This window comes from Babesia bigemina (genome assembly GCF_000981445.1).
Source record: "Babesia bigemina genome assembly Bbig001, chromosome : I".
Taxonomy (NCBI): Eukaryota; Apicomplexa; class Aconoidasida; order Piroplasmida; family Babesiidae; genus Babesia; species Babesia bigemina.
The window spans coordinates 740,189-763,446 of NC_027216.1; the positions used below are offsets into that span (position 1 = coordinate 740,189).

Here is a 23,258-nt window from a genome sequence, read left to right on the forward strand (position 1 = left end):
AACTTATTGTAATTATACGCAATACAATATCTATCTGTATGTGCGGTGCGAAGCGTAGGATGTTAGCCAGCATTTAGTATATTAATTGGTTACGAGGGATTGCGATCATGGCCCATCCATCGTGTGAAATAAAATGAAAAAAGAAGGGGATCAATGTCGATAATGGACTCGTTGTTTAGCCTTGTAATGCGCTTTATAGTGGAAAATTGTGAGACTGGTTGAGCGTGGTATTGTTGAAGGCTGACAGGAACATAGGGGTACGCTGTGCACGTCAATGTTGGTATAATCCCAGAGGAACAGCAATATGGTGTATCAAGACCATGTGCGTACATAGGTATCTATGATGTGGAGTTTACCGTCGTGACATGGCTGCTATTGGATATCTGCGATATATGGCTACTAATGTCATGAGCAGCGTTCCATGCGGTTACAGCGCTGCTCTAACATTGAAATACAACAAAACAGTCGTAAGCATGATTCTGTAAGGCCAATATGAGAAAGGATGCTATTGGAAGCGGATTAATGAAAATGTTTATACAACCGGGAAACAATTGTTGTAGATCGTATCAACAAGCAAAAATGATGAAGCAAGAGCAGCAATGGAAACAACTGCATTTTTAGATTAGAACTTTTGCGATATTACACTGTACGCGCTCTACGACAAGCCAGCGTATGTCTTTGGATGGAAGGCGGGGTAGCGGTCAACGTTCGTCTCCTCGGGAATTCTATGGCCGACGAGATTATTCAGGGATCTACCGGAATGCGCAGGCGAGCTGGCGAATGTGGCACGTATTTTAGTCATTATCGCGCGGAACTTCTCGGGAAATATGGCCCGCATGACAAACAAGGATGCTAAAATAATCAAACCTATGACTATAACACGTATCCAATTCATGCATCTATCTTGGTCGCACAGCCTGCCGCAGTTTGTGCACTTGAAGCGGCATTTGCCGATGGCGTAGACGTGCATATTATCATCATTATCGCAGATTCTAACTACGTCGCCGTTCTTGCCGTAGTACTTGCCATAGGCATTACAGTTGCATTGGCATTCGCAGGTGCATTCGTCTTTGGTGGACCTATTACATATCCCTCGTTGGCCGTTGGATCCACCGCTCCTCTTTTTGTCGCATAAGATTCTGGGACATTGTTGTTCGCACCTGCATTTGCACTCGCATAGGTCTTTTCGCTTTTCCATACCCATATCATCGCACATGCATGTGACTTCGGCGCATGAGCCAGCCTTTTGTTTGCACATCCCCTTGGGGCACTTCTCTCCGTGTACTTCCTCGGCATCGCACTTTCCGGTACCCTGACATCTGGTCTCAGGGTTACACCGTTCACAGCACTGACAATTCACTCCATTACATCCACAGCTGCAGAGGTAGCATATACAAGCGCCGTCTTTCGAGTCTTTGCACTTCTCCTTGCATTTGCTGCACGTTTTGTTTGTGCTCTCGTAGCACCGCTTTCCCTCCTTAAAAGCATCTTGACATCCACAGTCACAGAAAGTGCATCGACATTTCTGCTCTGCTTTCAAATTCTGACAAAGTACTTTGCAGGCGTCACAATTTGAATCCTTGCACTGCTTGACTCCTTTTTTTACATCCTCATTATCCTGACATCCGCAGGTACAAGCATAACATTGACATCTGTCATTTTTGTCACACTTCTTCAGTATGCATAGTTGGCATGACTTCGGGCAGCGTGTACCGCCGGTATATACACTACACAGTTTACTACACCCTTCACAATTCTCTGTAACCACCTTCGCCGCCGCCATCCTCCTCCCTACTTCATTCAAAACACCACTGCACAGCTATGAACGAATGTAGCGAACCTGATCTTCGTCTCAGGTACTCCTTGTTGTATAGCTATGGGTCATTGAATCAACCAACACTGAGGAAAAACGCAGTACTGACCCAAAGTTGAAAGGAGTCGGGTCTTCTTTCACATTGTTTACCGCATACGCAATACATCGCACCGCCTATCTTCCTGATCTTTGCTACCTTAGACGGCGGAGCAAATAAAACGTTTTAAGGAATCCGATGTTGTAGATGCACGGCAATCCTGGTGAACCTGGAATCGCAACACAGTGCCATAAATTTAATATGGATGCTTTAATGACACCACACAATAGTTGTTGATACAGTTTGATTTGATGATGATACTGAATCGCAGCTTCCGTTGCGCAAAATCCCAAGTTGGCGCGGGGTGTACATGGTACCTACTGCATGACTTCAATAACGGCGGATGTATTGCATCTAATTTTGTAATTATAGCGGCCCAAGATTAATCACTAAACATAACTATATCTAATTGATGAGTTGGGTAAGGTTCAATCAAATTTCCAGAGTAATACAATTTCCCCCGCATCATTCTACGTTCACCAGATGTTGCGTAGCGTTAAATTAAAACAGATACACCTTCTCAGTAAATTCCACGACATTTAACTGTTGCTTTGACTTGTTACAACCAACGTTTAATTTTTATCGTGTGACAAAATAATTTGCCTAACTTCATCAACATGTTTCAGCTGTAGCGACCCTCACAGATAAGCTGCTCAGTTAAACTGGACGATGATAATTCGCATTGACCTATCTACCGCACGTAGCTTACAATTGATAAACGACATGCGATTGAAAGCTGTGTAACCAGTATTCTTTTAACGGTCGTATCGCCGATCCTGCAACAGCCGTCATCCCTTTACGAAATCATCGCCATTAGCCATTCAGAGACAGTCAACTCCTACTACACATCGACACATGTACTATTGTCATGGGAATACTTAATACACATGGTATGATAAAATCATGCCAATATGCCACTTTCAATGACACGGAGAATATTCAACGCGTCATCCCCCCAATAGTCCTACAATCGCGTATATCCCCAGCAGAATAATGATTTGTGTCTTGATTATGACATGTGCAGTCAATAAAATGGATATCGGTCAGCATAACAAGCGGCACATTTCATACGTAGCATCTACAACATACCCAACCAGACACATATATTTCCGTCCATATTTAATTGTATATTATTGATGGTGGAGTTTACAATCACTCCGGATCAACCCATTTTCCATGTCGCTTGATGAGATCAATTAAGCGATCACATGCCTCCTCATGTGGTATGTTCCGCTCCACCAGTTTCTTCTTTACGTAGAGATCAACCTGTGGGGATTCGTAAGCTCTAGCGTGGTGACAAATTACCTTGTTTGGCGCGCCTCCGACGTATCCGAAGTCTGCGTCAGCCATCTCGCCGATCCCGTTGACGATGCAACCCATGATGGCAATGCTGACACCAGGCAGATGCCCAACACGCTTCTTAATATTCTCGGTTGTTTTCTGCAGTAGCTGTCATTTCAAATAACCAGAAGTATACCTGAATATCAAACAGGGTACGCCCACATGATGGGCATGATATGAATTCTGTTTTGAAGCTCCTCATTCTGGCAGCCTGCAGGCGCGGTATGGAAGGGTTGACGGAATTAAATACCTGCAAAGTGCTCAGAGCAATGTCGTTGCTTTCCGATAGAGGCAGACGCGATTTTATTATTAGTCCCTCTCCTAATTTGTCGATTAGATGGGTCGACAATGCGGCGGAGACCCTGATCACCACTTCCTGCGAAGAATCATTAGTTGTTACAACTTGTAACTATGAACGCAAACACACAGATAGTCGTGCGCGCTAATACCAACATGTGATCATTTACAAACCACGCAGCGAACTGTTGCAATCAACGTCATTTACCTCGTGGTCGAAGCACTCGGTGGCATCCACCTGGTGAATGACAGGAAGCTTCGAGCCGTTCTTTATCAAAATCCCGAAAATGCGCCGCACAGTTTCTACGTGGTTTAATTTAGGGTCTATATCTAGAACAATGAATCTTGGAATTCCTGAGCCAAGCGCCTTGCTCGAGATTCCACGACCGATGCTGCACAGCTTCTCGATGGCGGCGTCCGGTTCGTGCCCGGTGATCCTCACGGCCAAGTCAGCGATCTTGTCCGTGAAATCTATTCGTGAGTCAGCGTGCGGGTAGTTCGGGTACGATTGGGATTTTTGGAATTCCTCCAGCTTCAAAAGGTCAACCACACCAATGGCGAACTTTATGGGCTGCTCCTGCAGCTGATCCACCGGCGCCAGCACTTGGAACCCGCCCTCTATGAGCTCCTTCAGCACTCGCTGCCCATTTGAGTCGTGGAACATGGGAGTGTCCTCCATGTACACGAAATCTACGGATTTCAACCCACGATGGGGTAGTCCGTCCTGCATGACGACGTTGAGGGCCTTATACAGTGTCACTGGGTCAGCGAGATCCTCGTGCGTTACAAAGCAGCCCACAGAACCGTCTGGATTCAGTATGGTGCTTTTGCCTTCCTCAAATTTCAAAATGGAATCGCCGAATTCGAGGTCTCTGCGGGCGATGTTGTTGAAGTCCCTGAAGTCCTCCCGCATAACTGCTCTTTTGGTTTCCGATTTGGTGTTCTGCTGCAAGCTTTCGACATAATTGACCAGCTTCCTAGCCGGCGCTAATTCCAGCCAGGGGTCTTCAGTCAGCGACATCCTTATGGTGTCACCAATGCCATCCAGAAGCAGCGCCCCGATTCCCAGTGAGCTCTTGATGCGGCCGTCGTCAACTGCAAAAATAGATGATAACACTTATCAGATGTGGGTGTAAAAATGGAACGTGGCACATATTTGCGTCAATGTTTTCACGATACGCTCAACAGAGAGGCTGCCTTACCTGACCCTGCCTCCGTCACGCCGAGGTGTATGGGGTAATTCCAGCCACGCTTGTACATTTCGTTCACCAAAAGGCGGTACGCGTGCACCATGACGAAAGAGTTGGACGATTTCATGGAAAACACCATGTCGTGGAAGTCGTTTTTCACGCAGATATCGGCGAACTCCATGGCGGACATCACCATGCCCTTGGGGGAGTCGCCGTAGTAACTCATTATGCGCGACGACAGGGAGCCATGGTTGGTGCCAATCCTAATGGCGCGCTTCAGCAGCTTGCACTTTTCTACGAGTGGAGTGAAAACTTCCTCAATCTTTTTCGCCCCCTCCTTAAACTCAGCTTCGGTCTCGTAAACCTTCTCGTCCCAATCCTTCCTCCCATCCACATAGTTACCTGGATTCACCCGTACTTTGTCGAACGTCTCGGCAGCCATGAGGGCCACCTGCGCAAAGTCAAACGTGGCATTCAGGAAGGTCGGAGCCTACCTTGGGACTGAAGTGGATGTCGGCCACTAGCGGGATGTGGCAACCTTTTGCCAGCAGCTTCTCCTTGATGATCACTGACGCTCTGGCTTCTCTGGGTGATTGCACGGTGAGTCGCACCAATGCGGCACCGTACTGCTGGCATCGGATAATCTGCCGGTTGTTGGAGAAGTACGCGATAGACATTTACCTGATCCACAGTTGCTTCAACATCGTTGGTGTCGCTCGACGTCATCGTTTGCAGTGCGATAGGGTTGCCTCCTCCGATGGTCACGTTGCCTACCTTGACGGCCCGTGTCGGGAAGCGCACCCTTTCAGTGACAGACTCGCAGTAAACATTGTCACTGACTGCAACTAGATGATACTACGAAACTGAGCTCGCTTACAAGGTGCGGACTTGGTGGAAGCAGCCGCTCGGAGGGAGTTACGTGACCTTCCATCGGCTGCACCTGCGATATCAGCGCTAGACAGCGACCTTCCTCCGTCAACGTGCTGCAAAATAGATGAGACATTCCATATGGTTCGATGTCTAACCTTCTGCGATGGCGTCAGCGAGACGAAGGTCAGAGCTGATTCGCCACGGCGCAGCGCTTCTACGGTAGTTAGGGCAGCTGCAGCCACATAAACTACTAAGTGCCATATACCCATTACATTATTTAAATTAAACTTCAAAAATGTCCTTAGTGCGCCGCGGAAGCAGCGCTACGGGAGCCACATATTAGGGAGTGCAGGGACTACACATCAAAATCAAACTTTACATTTTGGGGGCTTTACTTGCACATCTCAAGTAAGCTGTCCAGTGTGTGGGATTTGGGACGCTCGATGGGCATTTTCAGGGCACGCGCCCACACCAGCTGCGCCAATATACCGATGGCCCTCGATATGCCGAAGAAGACGGTGTACATGTCAGGCTCCTTAATGCCGAAGTGGGACAGGATGATGCCGGTGGAGCAGTCGACGTTTGGATGCGGGCTCTTGATCTTTCCGGTCGCCATAAGCACGGGCGGGATCGCCTCAAGGCAGACGTCGAGGATCTTGACGAGCGGGTCATCGGGGAAATGCTTGTGCGCGAACTTCACAAACGCTGTGTGACGGGGGTCCTCCACACGGAGCACCGCATGCCCGTAACCGGGGATCACCTGCCCCTTAGCCAGAGTATCCTTGGCGAATTTGGTCACGGTCTCAACGTTGATTTCCTGACCGCGCATCTCCTTCACCATGTTGTTCACCCACGAAAGGCACTCCTGGTTCGCCAGCCCGTGTAATGGGCCAGACAATCCGGTGAGTGCGCCGGCGAAGCAGAAATAGGGGTCTGCCAACGCAGAGCCGATCAGGTGGGCGGTGTGCGCGGAAACGTTCCCACCCTCATGGTCCGCATGCACCGCAATGTATAGACGCATCATGTCCCTGAACTCCGGGGTATCGATTCCGATCAATTTCGCCAGGTTCGCGGCGTAGTCGAGCTCGGGGTCATAGGTCATCCCCTTGCCGTCCTTGATGGTGTGGTCGACGAACGTTCTCCTGTAGATGTAGCCGACAATCAAAGGATTCGCGGCAATCAGATTCAAAGAATCGTCCAAAACAAGCCTCCAGGCTGTTTCCTTGCAGTACTTCTTCTCGTTGTAGACCTTGCGGAATTTGGATTCCGACTGCAGGGCCGCCACGGCCGCCACGTACTGGGTCATGGGATGGACGTCAGTCGGCAGCTGGTCGATCACCTTAAATACGTGCATGGGCACATAGGCGCGCCTGCCAAGCTCGGCCGAGAGAGTCTTGGTCTCGCTGGCGGCGGGGATCTTCCCGGTCAGGAGTAGCCACATCACCCCCTCGGAATACGGGCAATTGTTCCCCTCCGTTGCGCCAGGCAACTTCTCAAGCAGCTCCGCAATGGTCAGGCCACGATAGGTGATGCCGCGGTTGGCGTCCAGCAAAGAAGTTTCGCAGTTCATGCCGATGATGTCGCGCATGCCGCCCAAAACTTGCGAAACCGTAATCTCGCCAACGGTGACTTTTCCGAACTCCTTACGCAGCGTCACGAGCTGCTCCGACTTCACGCGCAACAACTCCTCGATTTTGGAGCATAGCGCGGTAATACCGGGACCGCACTCCACATTGTCTGCAGCAGCCGCATGGGTGGCGAAACTATAAGCATGGCGTAGCCTCAGCGCGTCGTTCAGCGCTGGACGTTTCGACGGGTGCATTCCCGTCATGCGCGCGAGCGGGTATCCACAAGAGCTGATTGACGCTGCTGGGAGCGCGTCAACCGCTTTCGTGACCCGCTCGCACCGTGTGCCTTCTGACCCAGCAGTAAGGGCCGACGAGGAGGATTCCTCACGCCGCGTTGTTAAAAGCATGTCTTTTATAGTGCAACTGCGCAGATTCACAACCGCAGGCGTACCATCTTTACACTCCGAAAAAGCGCTGCCACGCAGCACGCTGCTCACGCGGTTCGCGTGGTAGTGGCGACCCGATTCACTCCCATTGCAGGGAATCCCGCGTCGGAAGTGCGCCCTCGCACTCCCGATGACGTAGGAGTTAAAATTTTTAGAGCTTATCGACAGGCGCAAAACTTCACCGATCATGGTCATACTCGGCAACTCGACAGCAGTGTGTAAACCGACGATACGACGCACCTATTCCGCGAAATATACATGTATAATATGCAAAAGCGTTTATTTCATGGGTTATTCGTCAAAAGTGCAGAATAATACTAGCACGTTCCGTCCGCCGCCACACTACAAGGTACAGGCGCGCAGCTGGGCTTCACCAAACACGGTTATCATACACAAAACGGCACAGACAACATACACACGTTTAAAATGTGGCTGGTAGTTGGTCTCACGGTGGCGCCGACTACTTTTTGGCCCTCAGATTATTGATGCGGCTCTCGATGCTATCCGGATCGTCCGACGTGGCGCGGGGTGAGTCGTGCACTTCATTCTTTGCGCCCACACTTTCCGCCTGGACCGGAACCGTGGCACCCGACTCTTGCATGGTCGACGCATTCACTGACGGGATAGAGGCGGATGCGTCGATTCCCAGCTCCTCCAGAATCTGGGAAATGATCTTCTCCTCTTCGTCAACACTGTCGACATCTGCACACAAGATGAAATTTATAGCATAGATCAAATGGTTAGATAACACGAAATGAGGCTTAAAATGAAAGGGTCACGTAGAGTTAATGATGCCACAAAAGCAGTGTCACGTAGCATGAAATCCCGCATAGAATGAAGCTTGTCACGTAAAACGGGACATCCTACACATAACACCAGAATATGGGCATTGCTGGATGCTCTTTCACAACATGTAAGCTTACCCATTAGCGAGTTGTCCAAAGTCTCCGCCATGACGTCGAGCTTGAGGTTGATGACTTCGCTCTCCTTCCCCAGTGACTGAATGATTGTTTGGAATTCCGCTATGTCGGTCTTGTTGCTGACTTTCGCAATGAGTTTGTTGACGTTCTTCAGGCTGGTGGCCATCATGTTCGTGCTTTGCGCGTTCTGGAGCTGACTCATGATGCCCCCCATCTGCGACTTCATGTTGGCGTAATGCAGCGCCAGCTTGCGGTTCCGCACGAGGTCCTTGGCCATGAGGCGGACGTTCTGCATCCGGCCATTTTTGGCCTCCGACTTCAGCTTCTGTACCAGGGACTTCTCCTCCCTTTCATACTTGAGACGCTGACGCTCAAGCTCCCTCGTGGCACGGTTGATCTCGTGCTTGGTCTCGCGCAGCCTATCGCTCAGGCTGCTCTGAAAGATCCCCATTTGGCCGCTGGAAAAGCTCAGTGTGGACGTCCCGTCCGATGTCGCTTGGAGGCGGTAGCGCTCCCTGGCCGTAGTCCCCGCAGACTACAAGCTTAACTACCGGCGACACGACCTGTCAGTAATGTGGCGGTAGTCATCTCAAACCAAAATTTACCTTGACACCGAACGACTGTAGTTTAGATATCTGCTCCGCCGTAACTGGATGCTGGTACATTAAGGGGTTCATACACGGATAAACCCATAACGGCTTCCTAAAGTCCCAGCATCGGGCCACATCAGTCTGACAGCAACGTGTATCACGAACACGCCGCTATTACCAGCAGATTGTCGCAGAGACCGTTAGCGATCTTGGCGAGCGTATTGCAATCCAGTGGGCATATGACGAAGAGGTCTGCCCAGCGCCTCAGCTGAAAAAGGGTTATACGGCCGTCAACGATGCACAGGGTATTTTTTCAGGTGTTATTGCGTTGTGGCGATATTGGCTGATGCTGGTAAATAAGTCAAGTACTTGCCACCCTTTAGACACAAATATCCAACAGCCTCGCAGGTCGAGTAGACATTGGATGGCACGTGGATGTAGGACGATAATATATAGAGAAAACACAAAAACGGTCAACACAGTGAATAGTGCGCGCAAAATCCGCTGCGAACCCGGCAGAAGCTCCGGATTGTTGCCGCAATTGGCTGCGCTCTGAAGCTTACCTCTATGTGAAGTATAGGGTCTCCTCGTGTATACGGCGACTCGATATCGTCGTCGGTGAGTATCTCGCAGCCACTGGTTTCGATGGACTGCTTGAACAGCTTTATAGCGGACTGAGTGGCAACGACTCTGATCTGGTACACGCCTGTCTCTTGGCAAAAGCGGAGCTTACCTCCACTCTCTGCGCGTTTTGCGCCGCGCGCTGTTTGATATCGTCTATAATTTCAGATAGTTTTATAGCAGCCACGCTGCCGGTAACGCCAATCAACAAGTTGCGGTGCTCTGCCATGAGATTCCCCCCAAGGAGCGCAGCGTGTCTTTGCTAACGCAGCGGCGCGAAGGTCGGACTATACCTACGTAGTTATATTACTGGGAGCGTATTTATTGCTGTGCGCACGAATGTGTTAACCGCGCTGAGCGCCGAATCGCATTCCAGGCCCTCAGCCTTCCACCCTTCGCGTCGGATGGTGGAGCGTTGGTCATCCAACTTGTAAGCACACCCCTCACATACGCGGGCGCAGCGGTACTCTGCAGGGTGTATAAGCGCGCTTTCTGCGGATATCGTGGATTCCACCGCGTTGGCAAGGCCGAAATGGGCGGGATTCGATAGGTGGCACATACGATGTTGCGGGAAGCGTCGACATCGGTCAGCCAGCAGATCCGGAACGATATAGAATGCCTCATAAAGCTCGAAGGCGTGTCGCTATATATCGTGGACCGAGGATTCTTATCGCAGGGCCCAGAGGAGGAGGAATCGGAACAGTCATCCATTGTGTTTGAGGCGTCTAGTGGTGGTAACGAAGCCGCTACGGCATGCCAGTTGCAGGTGGTAATCACGCTATCAGGCTGCATTCACAGCGTTAAACGCAACCGAGATACCGTCATCACGCTGGGAGTGGAGGTGCCGGTGGAGTTCCCGCAGGGCGACATCAGGGTTGAACTTATACAGATATCCAATGCCCAGAAAACGTTCGAGCGAACATGCATCAACCGGCTTCAAGCGCCTTCCTTGGAGGAACGTAGTGATTCGTCGGAGGCTCTGGGGCTGCGTGACCGGATACTGTCATTCTACCGGTACCTTCAGGAGACTGTCAAGCAGGCAACAGTTGGAAGTAAGCGTGAGGGCAACGACGGCTCATTAACGCCGGGGGAGGGAAACACGTCATCGCACTACTGCAGCGATTCAAGCCTAAGCGATGAGTCGCGCGAGATTTTGTCGTCTGTCACTCCGTCTGAGAGCGTGAGCCTGCTGTCCGGACGTCGACACCTCGACGTCTATACGGGCACGCGGATCGAGTCAGCGAGGTTGCACAAACTGCTAGCGATGCACTCGCGGTACTACCGAGAGTTCGATCACCAGAAGGTGCTTGGCTCAGGCTCTTTCGGTTGCGTGACGAAGGTCTCTCGCAACGGGATCGCGTACGCCTTGAAGCAGATCCCAATCTACAAGAACCACGGGAGGACGCTGCATGAGGAAGCCGCGGTTCTGGCGAGCTTGCAGCATCGATATATCGTACGGTACTACGACGCGTGGGTCGAGGAGCCATATGACGTCATCATGTCAAAATTCGTAGGACCGGAACCCCGGCAGGGCAGCCACAGCCTGCAGTTCAGCTACGCTGGCAAGAACGTACATTCTCCACTCTTCGACAGTGGTTCCATCTCCCTCATGGGAGGTTTTAGAGTGCACTCTTCTTTGCAGCGCAAGATCAGACTGCAAAACCAGGTCAGCCGGGAGGTCAACAGCCACCGCAACTCCAAGGTACGGCACGTCAGTAGCAGCAGGCGGAAGTCGAAGCCGGTGAAGTACCTGTTCATACTCATGGAGTACTGCGCGGAGGATACCCTCCTCAATGCGGTGTCGGACGGCCGCCTGCTGGGGAAGCCGCAGCTGGCGGTCGAGCTGTTACGGCAGATCCTTGAGGCGCTGAGCTACATCCACGAAAAACGGATTATTCACCGCGACGTGAAGCCTTCCAACATCTTCCTGAAATCGGAGGATGAAACGCTATCGATCAAGCTCGGCGACTTCGGACTGACGGCGAAGATGCGGACCGACCCGTCGTCCATGTCGACAGGCGTGAATCCCACTGGCGTGGTTGGCACGATCCACTACATGTCGCCGGAGCAGGAGCGCGGATGCCCCTACGACGAAAAGGTGGACATCTTCGCCGCGGGGGTGGTGTTTTTCGAGATGCTCTCGCCGCCGTTCAGCACGACCATGGAGCGCTCGGAGGTGCTCTCGTCGTTCTCGACGACCGAGAAGAAGTGGCCGTCGGAGTTCCAGTCGCGCGTAGAGACACGCGTGTTCAAAGTGCTGGAGTCGATGCTCAGCGTGGACCCAACTAAACGGCCTTCCGCGAGCCAGCTGCTTCAGAGCGAGCTCTTCGCATGCTTCAAGCTGGACACGTGGACGTTGTACCAGGTGGTGTCCCAGTACCCGCATTCCATGGAGTCCACACAGCTGCTGGCCTCGATGTTTGGCCGCAACGAGACGGCGGATTCCACGTTCTCGTACTTCAATAGGCTGCCGGACGACTCGGCCAGTAGCAGCTACGTCAACGTGGAGCTGCTGCGGCGGTACTCGCAGGAGTTGGGGCGTAGGGGAGCGATACGCTTCGAAGCGCCCCTCTTTGTGGTGGCGAGTGCGGACGAGGACGACCCACAAAGTGAATTGGAATACCACCTGCTTCTCAACGACGGTCGGACGTGCCAGTTGCGGACCTGCATTCTGTCGGCACTGGCGGAGTACATCCCGCCGGTGTTTCTGATAGTGATGCGCCGTTGGTACTGGGGAAAGGCGTACACCAGGGACCCCGCGGGAGGACACCATCCGTGCGAGTCGTGGCGCTGCGCCTACAACATCATCGCAGACTACAGCATCCTGCTCCAGGAAATAGGGTCCTGCTCCGACGCCCTCGACACGTTCTTCACAGCCGAGCTCATATACACCGCAGTGCGGCCGCTCATTCGGTTTGTGCCGAGCTCAGTGACGGTGGAGTGGACATACGAGCACTTCGCGTGCCGGATACTAGAGGAAGGCGTGGGACTGCATGGCAGGTGGTTGGAGGGAGTGAGGCATTTGATTGTGGAGAACGCGAAGCGCACCAACGTGATGAAGCAGCGGCTGGCTGAATATCTGCGCGCCGTTTCCGTGCCAGGGTTCACTTCCGAGTCGCTGTGCAGTTGCGTCTCACAGATTGCCGCCCTGCTGTCCACGGGAGTGGTGTCCCCCGTGGGTGACTACATGAACTCCATCGCACGCACGCTGCACAGTTTCGGGCGCGAGGTCATGCAGTTCAACGCCCTCGCCCGGCATTTGCAGTCCATGGAGCGCTATCTCACCCTGAAGGACTGCGAGTTCGTGTTCGTCCCGTTGGGGTTCGCACCTTGGCACGAGAGCAAGTACACCAACTTCAGTTTCAACGTGAAGTACACGGTAGGTAAGCGGGTGTTCGACGGACTGGTGGGCGGAGGCTGCATCAACTCGTTGTTGCCGCAGCGCAAGGGCACAATATTCGGACCGCCGCAGCGGAACGCGTTTGGGTTCGAGGTGATACTGGACCCGCTAATATCGCACTTCCTCCAGCAGGAGGCGTCGATACTCGGGAAGAGCGGAATGGTGGGACTGCAGTGCGGCTACCAGCTGTTCCCGCAGGTGCTCATATGCATTTCCATCCAGGACGTTGTGCACCGGGCCGTTTCACTGGAGCACGGCATGTACAAGGCCGGCATCGTGGTGGAAAAGCAGCTCGGGTACCCCAGCAGCGTCCGCAAGCTGAGGAAGCACATCTCCGGCGGGCTACTGCCGCTGTCGAGGCTCGAGGTGCTCGTCATCGTCAAGCACTGGACAGGCAGCTCCGCCAGCGGGGCCGCAACGACGGAAACGGGCAAATTCGAGGCCACTTACCCGCCGACGGATGTACAGTACAAGCTTATTTTCGTCCACACGGGCAACGAAATGGTAAGTAGCATCACCCGTGTCTTGACGTTGCGCAGATTCTATGGGACGAGCGTGAGGTGTTGAACCAGGTGTGCCAGCATGTATACAGGCGCTACTTGTAATTTAATCTGCCACGTATAATACGCAATGTTGGTACCTATAGATGACCCGCCGACCGACGTGATATCGCGCGTCCTCTTCGGCCGCTCGCGCAATCACCTGTCGGTCGCCTCCTGGGACAAGGTCGGTTTGCGCCGCCCCGCCGACACACTTCGCAGACGCTGAGGCTCTACCACGTCGACGACGCGAACCGCGCACGTGTCTTGCGAAGATGCTCGTGGAACAGCCCGGTGCTCGACTGTGCCTTCCTGCAGGACGACCGAAAGGTCGCCTTCGGAGATCTCGACAAGAAAGTGAACGTCTTTGACGTGGAAACCGGCAAGGTGGTCACGCTGGGCAGCCATAACGCCCCCGTGCGCTGCGTCCAGTACCACAACAGACTGAGTACGTTTCGGACGCTCGCCATCTCAGCGGTGCTCAGATGTCGTCATAAGCGGCGGCTGGGACAAGCGCCTGCGCGCATTCGACGTGCGCATTGCCGCCAAGAGGCCCGTCGCAGAGGTAGAAATATACGGCAAGGTGCACTGCATGGATCTGCTGAACAACACGCTGGTCGTCGGCGACTCCATGAAGCGGGTGGGTAGCAGATGCAACGATTCGAGCACGCCGCTCAGGTTTACATATACGACATATCGCGCGGATTCAGCGGGTTCGCGACGCCGGAGACCAAAGAGTACGTTACGGCATCCATGGCCATAAGCGCATCGCAGCGGAGTCCTCAAGTTCCAGTTCCGCTCAATCAAATGCTTCCCCGACAACCGCGGGTTCGCACTCGGCTCCATTGAAGGACGGGTGGCCTGGGAGTACTTCTCCAAGCTGCCTGAGTCCGTATCGCAGCAGTACGCATTCAAGTGCCACCGCAAGAAGACCATGCCCGACTCAGACGTCGCCTACGCCGTGAACAGCATCGACTTCCACCCGCGGTACGGGACATTCGTGACTGGGGGCGCAGACGGGCTCGTGTGCGCCTGGGACGGCCTGAGCCGCAAGCGTCTGTGGAGGACCACCACCCTACCAACGTCAGTCTCCTCGGTCTCGTTCAACAACACCGGCGAAAAGCTGGCAATCGCAGTATCGGACATCTACCAGCTGGAGGGCGAGCCGGCGGCCCGGCCCTGTGTGTTGGTGCGCGGCATCAACAGCGACGAGTGCAAGCCGCGCAATTACGCGAAATAACCGCATACCTGACCAGCAGGAGTCAGCGTGGCTGCAACATCGTAATTTGGAGCTACATGCCTTTTCATTTGCATGGCAGTTCGTGTTGCGACGGTATGGTGGCGAGTTGTTGTGTTCGCTGCCGAATAGCGTGGCGGATGGCCGATGCGCGGGTGGTGCCCATAGGGTCATCAGGCCGTGGATGAATCATCCGCGTCGCCGAGGTGTCGTGTGGCACCTATTTACGTGGTTGAGAATCTTTTATGGTCGTTTGGTGCTGCTGAATCGGCCTGCGCGCTACGATCACGACACTTCAGATATAGGCACATCACTAGTGTTCTGATTACGTTCCATGCCAGGGAGCTTTGTGCAACGATGGAACGGTGGCCATTACGATGTGAATAGGCAGAATCGGGCTACGCCACCTAAAAGCTGAATTTAAATTCTGTTCGCATTTTAAGGATGGCTGCGTTGAAAGTTGCGCGCTCCACGAGGTACGGCAGCTACGTTTCCGAGCCCCGGCAGCGACGCCAAGTGAGTGCCGTCACTTATACAGGATGTTGTGGGAGATCTTGACTGCGTTCAGGCCGGCAGACAGCTCTTTGTTGTACCCGAGCAAAATGTCAAGCAGGTGCGATTTCTCGGAGAGGTTCAGGAAGCGCGTGAGGTGGGACGACTGGTGCGACAGGATGCTCTCGATGCGCTGCGCCATGCCCTCCACCACAAACAGCTCGGTGGGCGTGAACTGGGCGATCAGCTCGCCCAGCAGGCAGTTGGCCATCCAGCTGGTGGAGCCCTTGGACACCCACAGCTGAACGAAGTCGAACGCGATGGTCAGCATCTTCTTCCTGTCCTCCACCTTCTTGAGGTGCGCAACCCATGACCTGAAAAGATCGTCCTGCGGCATCTCCTTCTCAACGCGGAAGAGCTGGTTTGAAGCGCGCCGCTGCAAAATCTTGCTAGCCATTAAGGGCTTGCGCAGCTCCATGGCGAGGCACAGAGCTTCGCTGTACTTGCCGTCCGCAGCCAGGCACTCCACCTGGGTGCGCTTCAGCTCCTCCTCACGCTCGTCCATCAGCTTCTTCGCCTCCACCTCAGCCGACACGTCGCGCCACCAGATTAGCACGCCGTTGCCCGAGATGGTCATCAGGTTGGAACCCGCAACCTCAACATTCCACACCTGCACCGATATGCCACAGAGACGTCGATTATACCGCACCTTATCCGAGTGGTTGTCTGCCGTGAATATGCAATCCGACGTTTTGATGTTCCACACCTTCACCAGGCCGTCCATGCCGACCGACAGCAGCTGCAGGTCGTTCGGCAGCACCACGACGCGCATCACAGCCTTGGTGTGGCCCTGAATGCACATCGATAAGTTGCTCGTGGGGTGTTACCTGTAGCGTCTTGATGCAGCTGAAGTCGTTGAGGTTCCATATCTTAATGGTCAAGTCGATCGAGGCGCTGACGACGGTTTTGTTGACGGTAGTGAATGCCACCGACAGCACCGATCGGCGGTGTCCCACGCATTCGCCCTTCACAATAAGGTTCTCTGCCGCGTATATCACCACGATCTTGTCACTGCCCGCCGAGGCGATCACCTGCGATTTGTGGTCAGACACGATGTTGCGCCCACCTTCCTGTTGTGCGAAAAGGCAACTGCATTTATCGGCTTTTTGTGTTTCACCGCAGTGGCAGCCGCGTTGGCGATCGACAGGGGCTGCTTGGAGCACGCCGAGAGGACGGTGGACGCATCTGGAGCCGATAGGGCCCAGGACGTCGGCACATCGAAGGACTTCATTACGTTGTTGCCCGTGGCTATCAGCCTGAAGGTGGTTGTGTCCGTGCTGATTCCGCTGGGCAGTGCGATACAGGCCACGTTCAGACCATCGAGGGGGATCGTGATGACCGCCGTGAGCGTCCTCAGGTCCCATATGAGCACGCGCTCGTCCTTGCCACCGGATGCCAAGATGTTGCCACTCTGCGAGTACGCTATCGACAGCACCGTGTCCATGTGACGGTGCTTTTCGTTGGCCAGCCCGAGGGTGACGCAGCTGCCCCAGCCGTCGAGCGCGAGCAGACGAATGGCGTCATCGCCGCAGAGGATGAAGACCACCGGCACGCACTTAGCGACTTGGCTGTTCAACCACTCGAGCGAGTGCAGCCAATCTTGCTGCGAGAACTGCAGATCCCGAGCACCTGCCCTGGTCTCGGCGCCAACCTTTCCCAATGCAGAGTGCACCTCATTTTTGGTGTCACCAGATTCCGCGGGGGAGTCCACGTCCATCGCATCCTTTGCGCTGCTGCCACGCGTGTCTGCATTTTTGTCGGCGGATTTCGACGCCTTCTTCTTGGAAGGTTTCTTCGTAGAGTCCGGGACGCTACCTTCGTTGCCGACGGCAGGCGCGTCGCTCCGCGTGGTGCCCTCTGCCTGCGGCCTTCTCAGCGCACGGGCGTCCACCGCAAGCGGCCCTTGGAACAAGTGGAACTGGAATGCGCCATCTACGTTGCACAGCAGCTGGTGCTGGAGCTCCAGGTTGACGGAGTAGAACGCCAGAGTACCTGCGGATCCCAGCACCACTATATCGTTGGACGCTTTGCACAGCGTGGCCGACCTCAGCTCGTCCCCTTGGCCGTACACGGCGGTTCTTTTCAGAAGCGCTTTCTCCGTTATGGGGTCTATGAGCCTCAGCACGCCGGACTCGGTGGCTACGAAAAGCGCCCACGGCGCAGTACCCTTATTCTTCAGGCCCTGGTTGACAATCGATATCCCGATCACACTCTCGAATTGCATCAGACGCTTGAAGGGCTTCTTGACTAACACGTTGTGCGAGGCCACCGCGCCCTTGACGTCCTTTTTCTTCACGTCAAGGCTCCAGAAGCACACGTAGGAGTCCCGGGCGCACGACACGAACCCGGATTGCGCATCGTCCTCAGCAATGAGGAACGCGATGTCGTTCACCTCGCTCAGGTGGTCCTGGAACGTCGCAATCGGCGCCTTGTGTTTCAGGCAATACATCACGATGTCGCCATTTTGCGTCCCGGCGAGCAGCCGCAAGCCCTTCGGATAGAACCGCAGAACGCTGATGTGGCCCTGCTGGTGGTGGAACGCAGCGAAAGGCGCGCCTTCGTGGAACACGACGACTGCTCCGTCCACACTTCCACACGCGACGTAGGCGTCCGACGAGTCGAAGCAGATTTGGGTCACGTTACGGGTGTTGGTCTACAACGACATGAGCGGTGATTGGCTCCGAAACCGACCTTGAACTCGCGATTAATCTTGAGGGACACGGCAGATCCCTCATGAACAATGTCGTAGAGCGCCAGTATGCCGCTGCACAGGGCCACGGCGAGCGTGTCCTCCGCGTGGTTCACGGCATACGCCGCCAATCCACCCGCCGAGTAAACGCATTTCGACGAACGCGCAGTCTCGTTATAGAGATTCTCCTCGTTGGCGTCCAGCAGACACACCGCGGAGCGGTCCTCGACGGCCAGCCGCTGGAAGTAGTCCTGCGCCACCTCTCTGCCTTCGCCCTGAACGAAGTCCTCGCTCAGCAGCAGGTCCTCGGTCTTGTCGCTCCTCGGGCGCGGCAGCGCGAACAGCGTGTCGCCATGCTGCGATATGATGAGCTGCCGCGACGGGAGAAGGCGGAAGCTGTCGCTTGCGAAACTGGTAAACCTGCGACTCTCCGACAGCGCGGTCACGAGGGACGACACATTGTAAGCCATTAGCCGTCTATTAGCAGATACTGACTTGTGCGATATCGTGTGGAAATTTTAATGGTGGCGCTTCCGGCCGCGGCTGTTGGAAGTCGCCGCGCTGACGGCGCTACGCCGCCCGCGCTGGGCGGGTGGCAGCTCCTGTTGCTTTTGTCGATCGCAATTCCCGAAGATGTCTACCTGACGCAGTAGTAGCAACAATCGGCGCCATGGACAGCGAGAAGCTGCTATTCTACGAGGCTCTGCTGCAGCAGCTCCACGACGATGAGTAGGTCTAGTCGACTGGATTCACCGTTGCCCGTTGCTGGCAACGGGGCTGTAAATGGCTCATATGATAACGTGGTGACTGGTGGTGCCGAATACGGTCTTTGTGTTGCATTAGGGGCTGCCACGTCTCCAAAGTTGCCGATTACGCAGCGACGCCGCGCTCCGGCAGCGTGGTATCGGTCCTTTGGAGGCAGATGCGTAGCGTCACGGCGCATTAATGTGTGTATCTAGCATATGTGTGTCTATTCCTGTTGGTGTCGGAGCTGTCTATGCGTCGGAAACGCCCGGGCTGGCACCGTCCATCAGCCACCTGACTCTCGTTGCATTCTACCACGCGTATCTCCTGCTAACGATTGCGCAGCCTGGAGGACGCCGCCGCAAGCATAAAGCAGAAGCTGAAGATAGAGCCCAACGGGTTGCTGCGGAGGAACCACCTGTTCGACCTCTTCCGGAACAATGCCTACCTCTCCTCTCGGGTGGTGGCCGCCGCGGGCGGCAGCGACGTGCAGACGGCTGAAAATGCGTAGGTGGCGTTGGCCGTTGCTGTATCGGTTGGCAGGTACGAGCTGCGGCTCCAGGATGTTCTGGACGAGGCGCACCAGAGTAGCGCTCCGCAAGATAAGCCGTACAGGCTCACCGGGTTCGCGCCATTCTGCGACTTCCCCACGTATAGGGTAAGTTTGGGGCATCTCGGCGGCAATTCACGCGCAGCCTTGCCGATGCGTCGCAGAGTCACACGACGGCAGCCTCATGGCGACGGCTGGCGCGGGCGGGGCGCTGCACGTCATTCCGACCATGCCCGCCAACGGAGAGGCTATACGAAGGTTGGTGTCGCCGCTGTCGTGACATACAGCTCTCAGAAAACCCAATTGGCAGAACACCACCCGGCTACAGGGGCACCAGGAGCAGATCGATGCAATTGACTTCCATCCCAGGCGGAACATAATCGCATCGGGTGGCGCGGGGTGCAATATCTTGATCCACGACGTCAGCATAGCGAACGGATTCGTTCATTCAGTCACCGATATACGTGAGTCGCAAGTGACGTTGGACATGCTGTGCCAGAGAGGCTGAGTGACTCGTCGCAGATTCGTTGTCTGCGCTTCCATCCCTGCGGTGATTTCCTGGTTGTGGGCACCTCAAGCCCGGTGGTGCGCCTGTACGATATAACCACGCGAGCATGCTACACCTCCAACCAGTCGCGCCGGCAGCACCAGGGCGGCAGCATCAACGGCTGCGACGTGCTGCATACGGGAGGCCTCATATTCACGGCGGGAGACGACGGATCTATATTGGTGGGTGGCTGTCAACGCACGCTTCCACATTGCGCGCAGATGTGGGACGGGAAGAACCTCGACGTGCTACGCACCATGGAAGGCGTGCACGGCGGCAGCCCCGTGCTGTCGGTGCGCTGCGAAAAATACGGGCGCTACCTCACCTCCAGCGGGCAAGACGGAACCACGAAGGTCACAGATCTACGGATGATGCGAGAGGTAGTTTGATTGTTCGGTTCATGCTGTCAAGTGGCTGCAGCTCACGTCGGTGGGCCGCGTCAGCCGCGGCGTTATGCGCGCATCCTCTGACTTCATGTTCAACTCACGATTTGTCACGACCTTTTCGGTCGTGCAGACAGGTGGGTTACGTAGGGTTAAACCTCAAAACGCACAGGCCGGCGTGTTACGAACGAGGTGTTGGTGTACTGCGTTGACACTGGATCGCAGGAGGCGGATATCAGCAGCATCATGGGCCGGTGAGTCGGGCAAACGCGCCGTCAAACAGTCGCAGAGCTGCAGTTTTCGACGTCCTGGCGTCCAAGCACGATATGGCCTTGTACCTGCTGATCGACGATAGCAGCTGCAAGGTTATCAGTTTCTTCGAACCCCCGGCGTAGAGGCGGAGGTGATTAAAACGATCTTGAAAAACGCTCCGTCGGGTTAAATATTACGACAACATTTTATCCAGTAGCCGCAGGGACGCGGTCTTCGGGCCGCTGCGGAGCTCGAAAGCGGCTCACAACTCAAAACTCCACGTCGGACATATCGTCGGAGGGCATCGGCTCCCCCATGCGCTGCCTCGTCTGCCAGTTCCACGCCTCCGGGCCCTGGTGCATACGCTGCTGCTTGAGCCTGCGAAACTCAGGTGTGTTCTTGAGTTTCTCGACCATGAGCCTGGTGTAGAGCCCGCGGTTGGCGGCTCCCGCAGGCTGCATGTTGACGCAGAAGTAGAGCATCTTGCGTTCCCTCAAATAGTCCGTGACGGCCCTCAAGAACCAGAGGCACACCGAGTACGCGACGGCCAGAGTTATGAGAGCCACGAGCAGTTGCCAATTCTCGTTCTTGTTGTACGCCGCAACGAGTTCACGGAGGGGTTCCAGCTGCGGAGCGAAACGCGAGATTACGTGGCTGTAGCGCAACAGCTCAGCACGGCAACGAGCGACGGCGATTGACACGTACTCGTTGCTCGTAAGCATGCGGCCCAGCATGAGCAAACACTCCTGGATGTCCTGGGTTATGGTCTTGACCGTGGCCGGCGAGGAGTAGCGCAGGCGCTCGCAGAACCATTGTAGACCAACTGCATAATCATGTTAGAGGGTAATAATAGTGTTTAAAGGCTCGGGTGTAACACGCAATGCGCAATAGCGGCGACGGAGGCGAGTGGCATACCAGCGCCCACAGCAACCAAAAAAAACGCTGAGACGGTCACAATAACGCACAGTTACGGCACTTAAGGCATCCTTCCACCCATACACACACATCACAACACATAGTATCACGTAGGCGCGATGAATACCAAGATGTGTAGCCACCTTCGTCACCGGCTTGCTGCGGAGAGCGATAACGACGACCCACCTATTAAAGCCGACATGTAGAACAGCAAATGGCAGATGCTGCTGAAAAAACACTCAGCATCGCATTCGTGGACGTAAAACTGCTGGTACCAGTCCGAGTGCCCGGAGGTTGCGCGCTCCTTGTTCGCCTCTTGATTCATCTCGGCGCACATAGGTTCCTCTTCGCACCACGCGATATGCTCCAACCACAGCGATTTGCTATTTTTGCTCGAAGTTGCGGAAAAACGAATTGTCACGGCGAATCTCGCATCCTCATGCTGTACGCCGGTGCCGAGGGGCAACGTGGTAAGGTTGTGCTGCCGCGCCTTGGGGTGCTGGCGCGGTGTCTTCGTAGTCAATTGAGTGTTGCACCTTCGACTGCGTGCCTCTGAGGCGCCGGGTGACGGCCTGCAACGGCCGTCACGGCGCCCGGCACTCTCTTTGGCGTTCCACGTCGTGGCCTTCGTCTATGCGCTAATGCTTCCCAGGCTAGTCAAAACACGTCGCTGCTGCTGCAGTGAACTGCACCATTATTGGGAAGGTGACAAACGCCTAATCTGGACTTTTGGATACAATGTTTCTATCAAGGACACCGTTGACCTTCGCCGTGGCGGCGGCTGCGTTCTTAGGCGCCTCGCTCGTTGAAGCAACCACAACCACAGATGAAGCAACCACGCCGTTATGTAGGTTTGGCGTTGCTAAGGAGGCATGCGAGTGCAGATGTATGCAATGACCCCAACGATTCCCTGTGCCTATTCTGCCGCCGATACGCAAAGGCGCCTCATGAGGCGGAACCGTTCCCCAGCACGTTTGAGCTGAAGTCGCGCCTGGTGGATCACCTCAAAGCGAAGGTAGGTGAGATTCCACGCTCGTTCACCGTCGTCAGTTGAAGGCCGTTGGGGCGACCGTGATGGAGGAGGTGTCTAGAGGCACGGGCGTCGCAAGCGCTCAGATGGAGAAGATATGCGACGGAGTGTCGTTCATCGCACACTACGTTATCGCCCTGGATGTCACTAGGTGCGTTAGGTAGCAGACGGCGAGAGTTGACTGTGATGCAGCGCGTCTCCACTGTCCAAGGCCGTCAGAAGGTACATGCACTGCCTCCATCAGGGTGCATCGAGGCACGTTAAAGGTAGCTTTAGGTGCCACTGATACATCTGAACAACCGCTCAGAGTTCCACAATATAGTTACGAAGGAAAACGTCACAAACCTGAAGGCCGTGCAGGCGAAGCTCCGAAGAAAGCTCCTGGCGGTGGAGTCCATCACCACCGTTGACCTCGGCGACGTAATGGGCTCAAGAAGATGCCACGACCTGCTCTCGCAGATGGAATCCTGCTGCGCTACCTACGTCTTGCGGCAGGGCGACATCGACGTGAGCCAGCAAGGACGGACAGACACGATACGGAGCCCGTATACGTGCTCGAGGCTAGAAGTGGCATTCAGTGTGACTTCGAATGCCGCAGCACATATTCGGGAACAGCGCAGAGCGCTCTGCAGCAGATTGCCGTGACGCGGCACGCACACATGGAACG

At 54.7% G+C, this 23,258-nt stretch overlaps 11 protein-coding genes across 11 annotated transcripts; 4 read left to right on the forward strand and 7 right to left on the reverse strand.

Annotated features, from left to right (window-relative positions):
• Positions 1-655: 655 nt before the first annotated feature.
• On the reverse strand, positions 656-1,783 carry BBBOND_0103280 (hypothetical protein; the record flags this gene model as incomplete). Its single annotated transcript, XM_012910741.1, has 1 exon — positions 656-1,783. The coding sequence occupies one exon, from the start codon at positions 1,781-1,783 to the stop codon at positions 656-658; it is 1,128 nt and encodes a 375-aa protein (XP_012766195.1).
• A 1,279-nt stretch (positions 1,784-3,062) lies between these two features.
• BBBOND_0103290 (gcpE protein, putative) lies at positions 3,063-5,877 on the reverse strand (the record flags this gene model as incomplete). Its single annotated transcript, XM_012910742.1, has 9 exons — positions 3,063-3,176; positions 3,216-3,350; positions 3,388-3,627; positions 3,757-4,643; positions 4,751-5,189; positions 5,233-5,382; positions 5,420-5,577; positions 5,616-5,721; positions 5,764-5,877. 9 exons carry the CDS (start codon positions 5,875-5,877, stop codon positions 3,063-3,065), a joined length of 2,343 nt encoding a protein of 780 aa, XP_012766196.1.
• Positions 5,878-5,999: 122 nt separating this feature from the next.
• On the reverse strand, positions 6,000-7,811 carry BBBOND_0103300 (citrate synthase, putative; the record flags this gene model as incomplete). The annotated part of the gene is made up of 1 exon (XM_012910743.1): positions 6,000-7,811. The coding sequence occupies one exon, from the start codon at positions 7,809-7,811 to the stop codon at positions 6,000-6,002; it is 1,812 nt and encodes a 603-aa protein (XP_012766197.1).
• A 271-nt stretch (positions 7,812-8,082) lies between these two features.
• On the reverse strand, positions 8,083-8,993 carry BBBOND_0103310 (flavoprotein domain containing protein, putative; the record flags this gene model as incomplete). The annotated part of the gene is made up of 2 exons (XM_012910744.1): positions 8,083-8,324; positions 8,546-8,993. 2 exons carry the CDS (start codon positions 8,991-8,993, stop codon positions 8,083-8,085), a joined length of 690 nt encoding a protein of 229 aa, XP_012766198.1.
• Positions 8,994-9,126: 133 nt separating this feature from the next.
• Positions 9,127-9,982, reverse strand: BBBOND_0103315 (flavoprotein domain containing protein, putative; the record flags this gene model as incomplete). Its single annotated transcript, XM_012910745.1, has 4 exons — positions 9,127-9,273; positions 9,311-9,400; positions 9,696-9,827; positions 9,866-9,982. 4 exons carry the CDS (start codon positions 9,980-9,982, stop codon positions 9,127-9,129), a joined length of 486 nt encoding a protein of 161 aa, XP_012766199.1.
• A 333-nt stretch (positions 9,983-10,315) lies between these two features.
• On the forward strand, positions 10,316-13,758 carry BBBOND_0103320 (Ser/Thr protein kinase, putative; the record flags this gene model as incomplete). Its single annotated transcript, XM_012910746.1, has 2 exons — positions 10,316-13,657; positions 13,693-13,758. The coding sequence occupies 2 exons, from the start codon at positions 10,316-10,318 to the stop codon at positions 13,756-13,758; spliced, it is 3,408 nt and encodes a 1,135-aa protein (XP_012766200.1).
• Positions 13,759-13,783: 25 nt separating this feature from the next.
• On the forward strand, positions 13,784-14,932 carry BBBOND_0103330 (WD domain/ mitotic checkpoint protein, putative; the record flags this gene model as incomplete). The annotated part of the gene is made up of 5 exons (XM_012910747.1): positions 13,784-13,879; positions 13,915-14,140; positions 14,178-14,332; positions 14,371-14,429; positions 14,467-14,932. 5 exons carry the CDS (start codon positions 13,784-13,786, stop codon positions 14,930-14,932), a joined length of 1,002 nt encoding a protein of 333 aa, XP_012766201.1.
• A 523-nt stretch (positions 14,933-15,455) lies between these two features.
• Positions 15,456-18,640, reverse strand: BBBOND_0103340 (WD domain, G-beta repeat containing protein, putative; the record flags this gene model as incomplete). Its single annotated transcript, XM_012910748.1, has 4 exons — positions 15,456-16,271; positions 16,309-16,512; positions 16,548-18,134; positions 18,173-18,640. The coding sequence occupies 4 exons, from the start codon at positions 18,638-18,640 to the stop codon at positions 15,456-15,458; spliced, it is 3,075 nt and encodes a 1,024-aa protein (XP_012766202.1).
• A 200-nt stretch (positions 18,641-18,840) lies between these two features.
• BBBOND_0103350 (WD domain, G-beta repeat containing protein, putative) lies at positions 18,841-20,789 on the forward strand (the record flags this gene model as incomplete). The annotated part of the gene is made up of 10 exons (XM_012910749.1): positions 18,841-18,899; positions 19,260-19,421; positions 19,458-19,572; positions 19,610-19,722; positions 19,759-19,928; positions 19,964-20,193; positions 20,233-20,391; positions 20,432-20,531; positions 20,567-20,648; positions 20,684-20,789. 10 exons carry the CDS (start codon positions 18,841-18,843, stop codon positions 20,787-20,789), a joined length of 1,296 nt encoding a protein of 431 aa, XP_012766203.1.
• A 126-nt stretch (positions 20,790-20,915) lies between these two features.
• Positions 20,916-21,898, reverse strand: BBBOND_0103355 (hypothetical protein, conserved; the record flags this gene model as incomplete). Its single annotated transcript, XM_012910750.1, has 2 exons — positions 20,916-21,469; positions 21,748-21,898. 2 exons carry the CDS (start codon positions 21,896-21,898, stop codon positions 20,916-20,918), a joined length of 705 nt encoding a protein of 234 aa, XP_012766204.1.
• Positions 21,899-22,299: 401 nt separating this feature from the next.
• BBBOND_0103360 (hypothetical protein) lies at positions 22,300-23,236 on the forward strand (the record flags this gene model as incomplete). Its single annotated transcript, XM_012910751.1, has 5 exons — positions 22,300-22,408; positions 22,446-22,576; positions 22,612-22,742; positions 22,784-22,857; positions 22,899-23,236. The coding sequence occupies 5 exons, from the start codon at positions 22,300-22,302 to the stop codon at positions 23,234-23,236; spliced, it is 783 nt and encodes a 260-aa protein (XP_012766205.1).
• Positions 23,237-23,258: the final 22 nt, after the last annotated feature.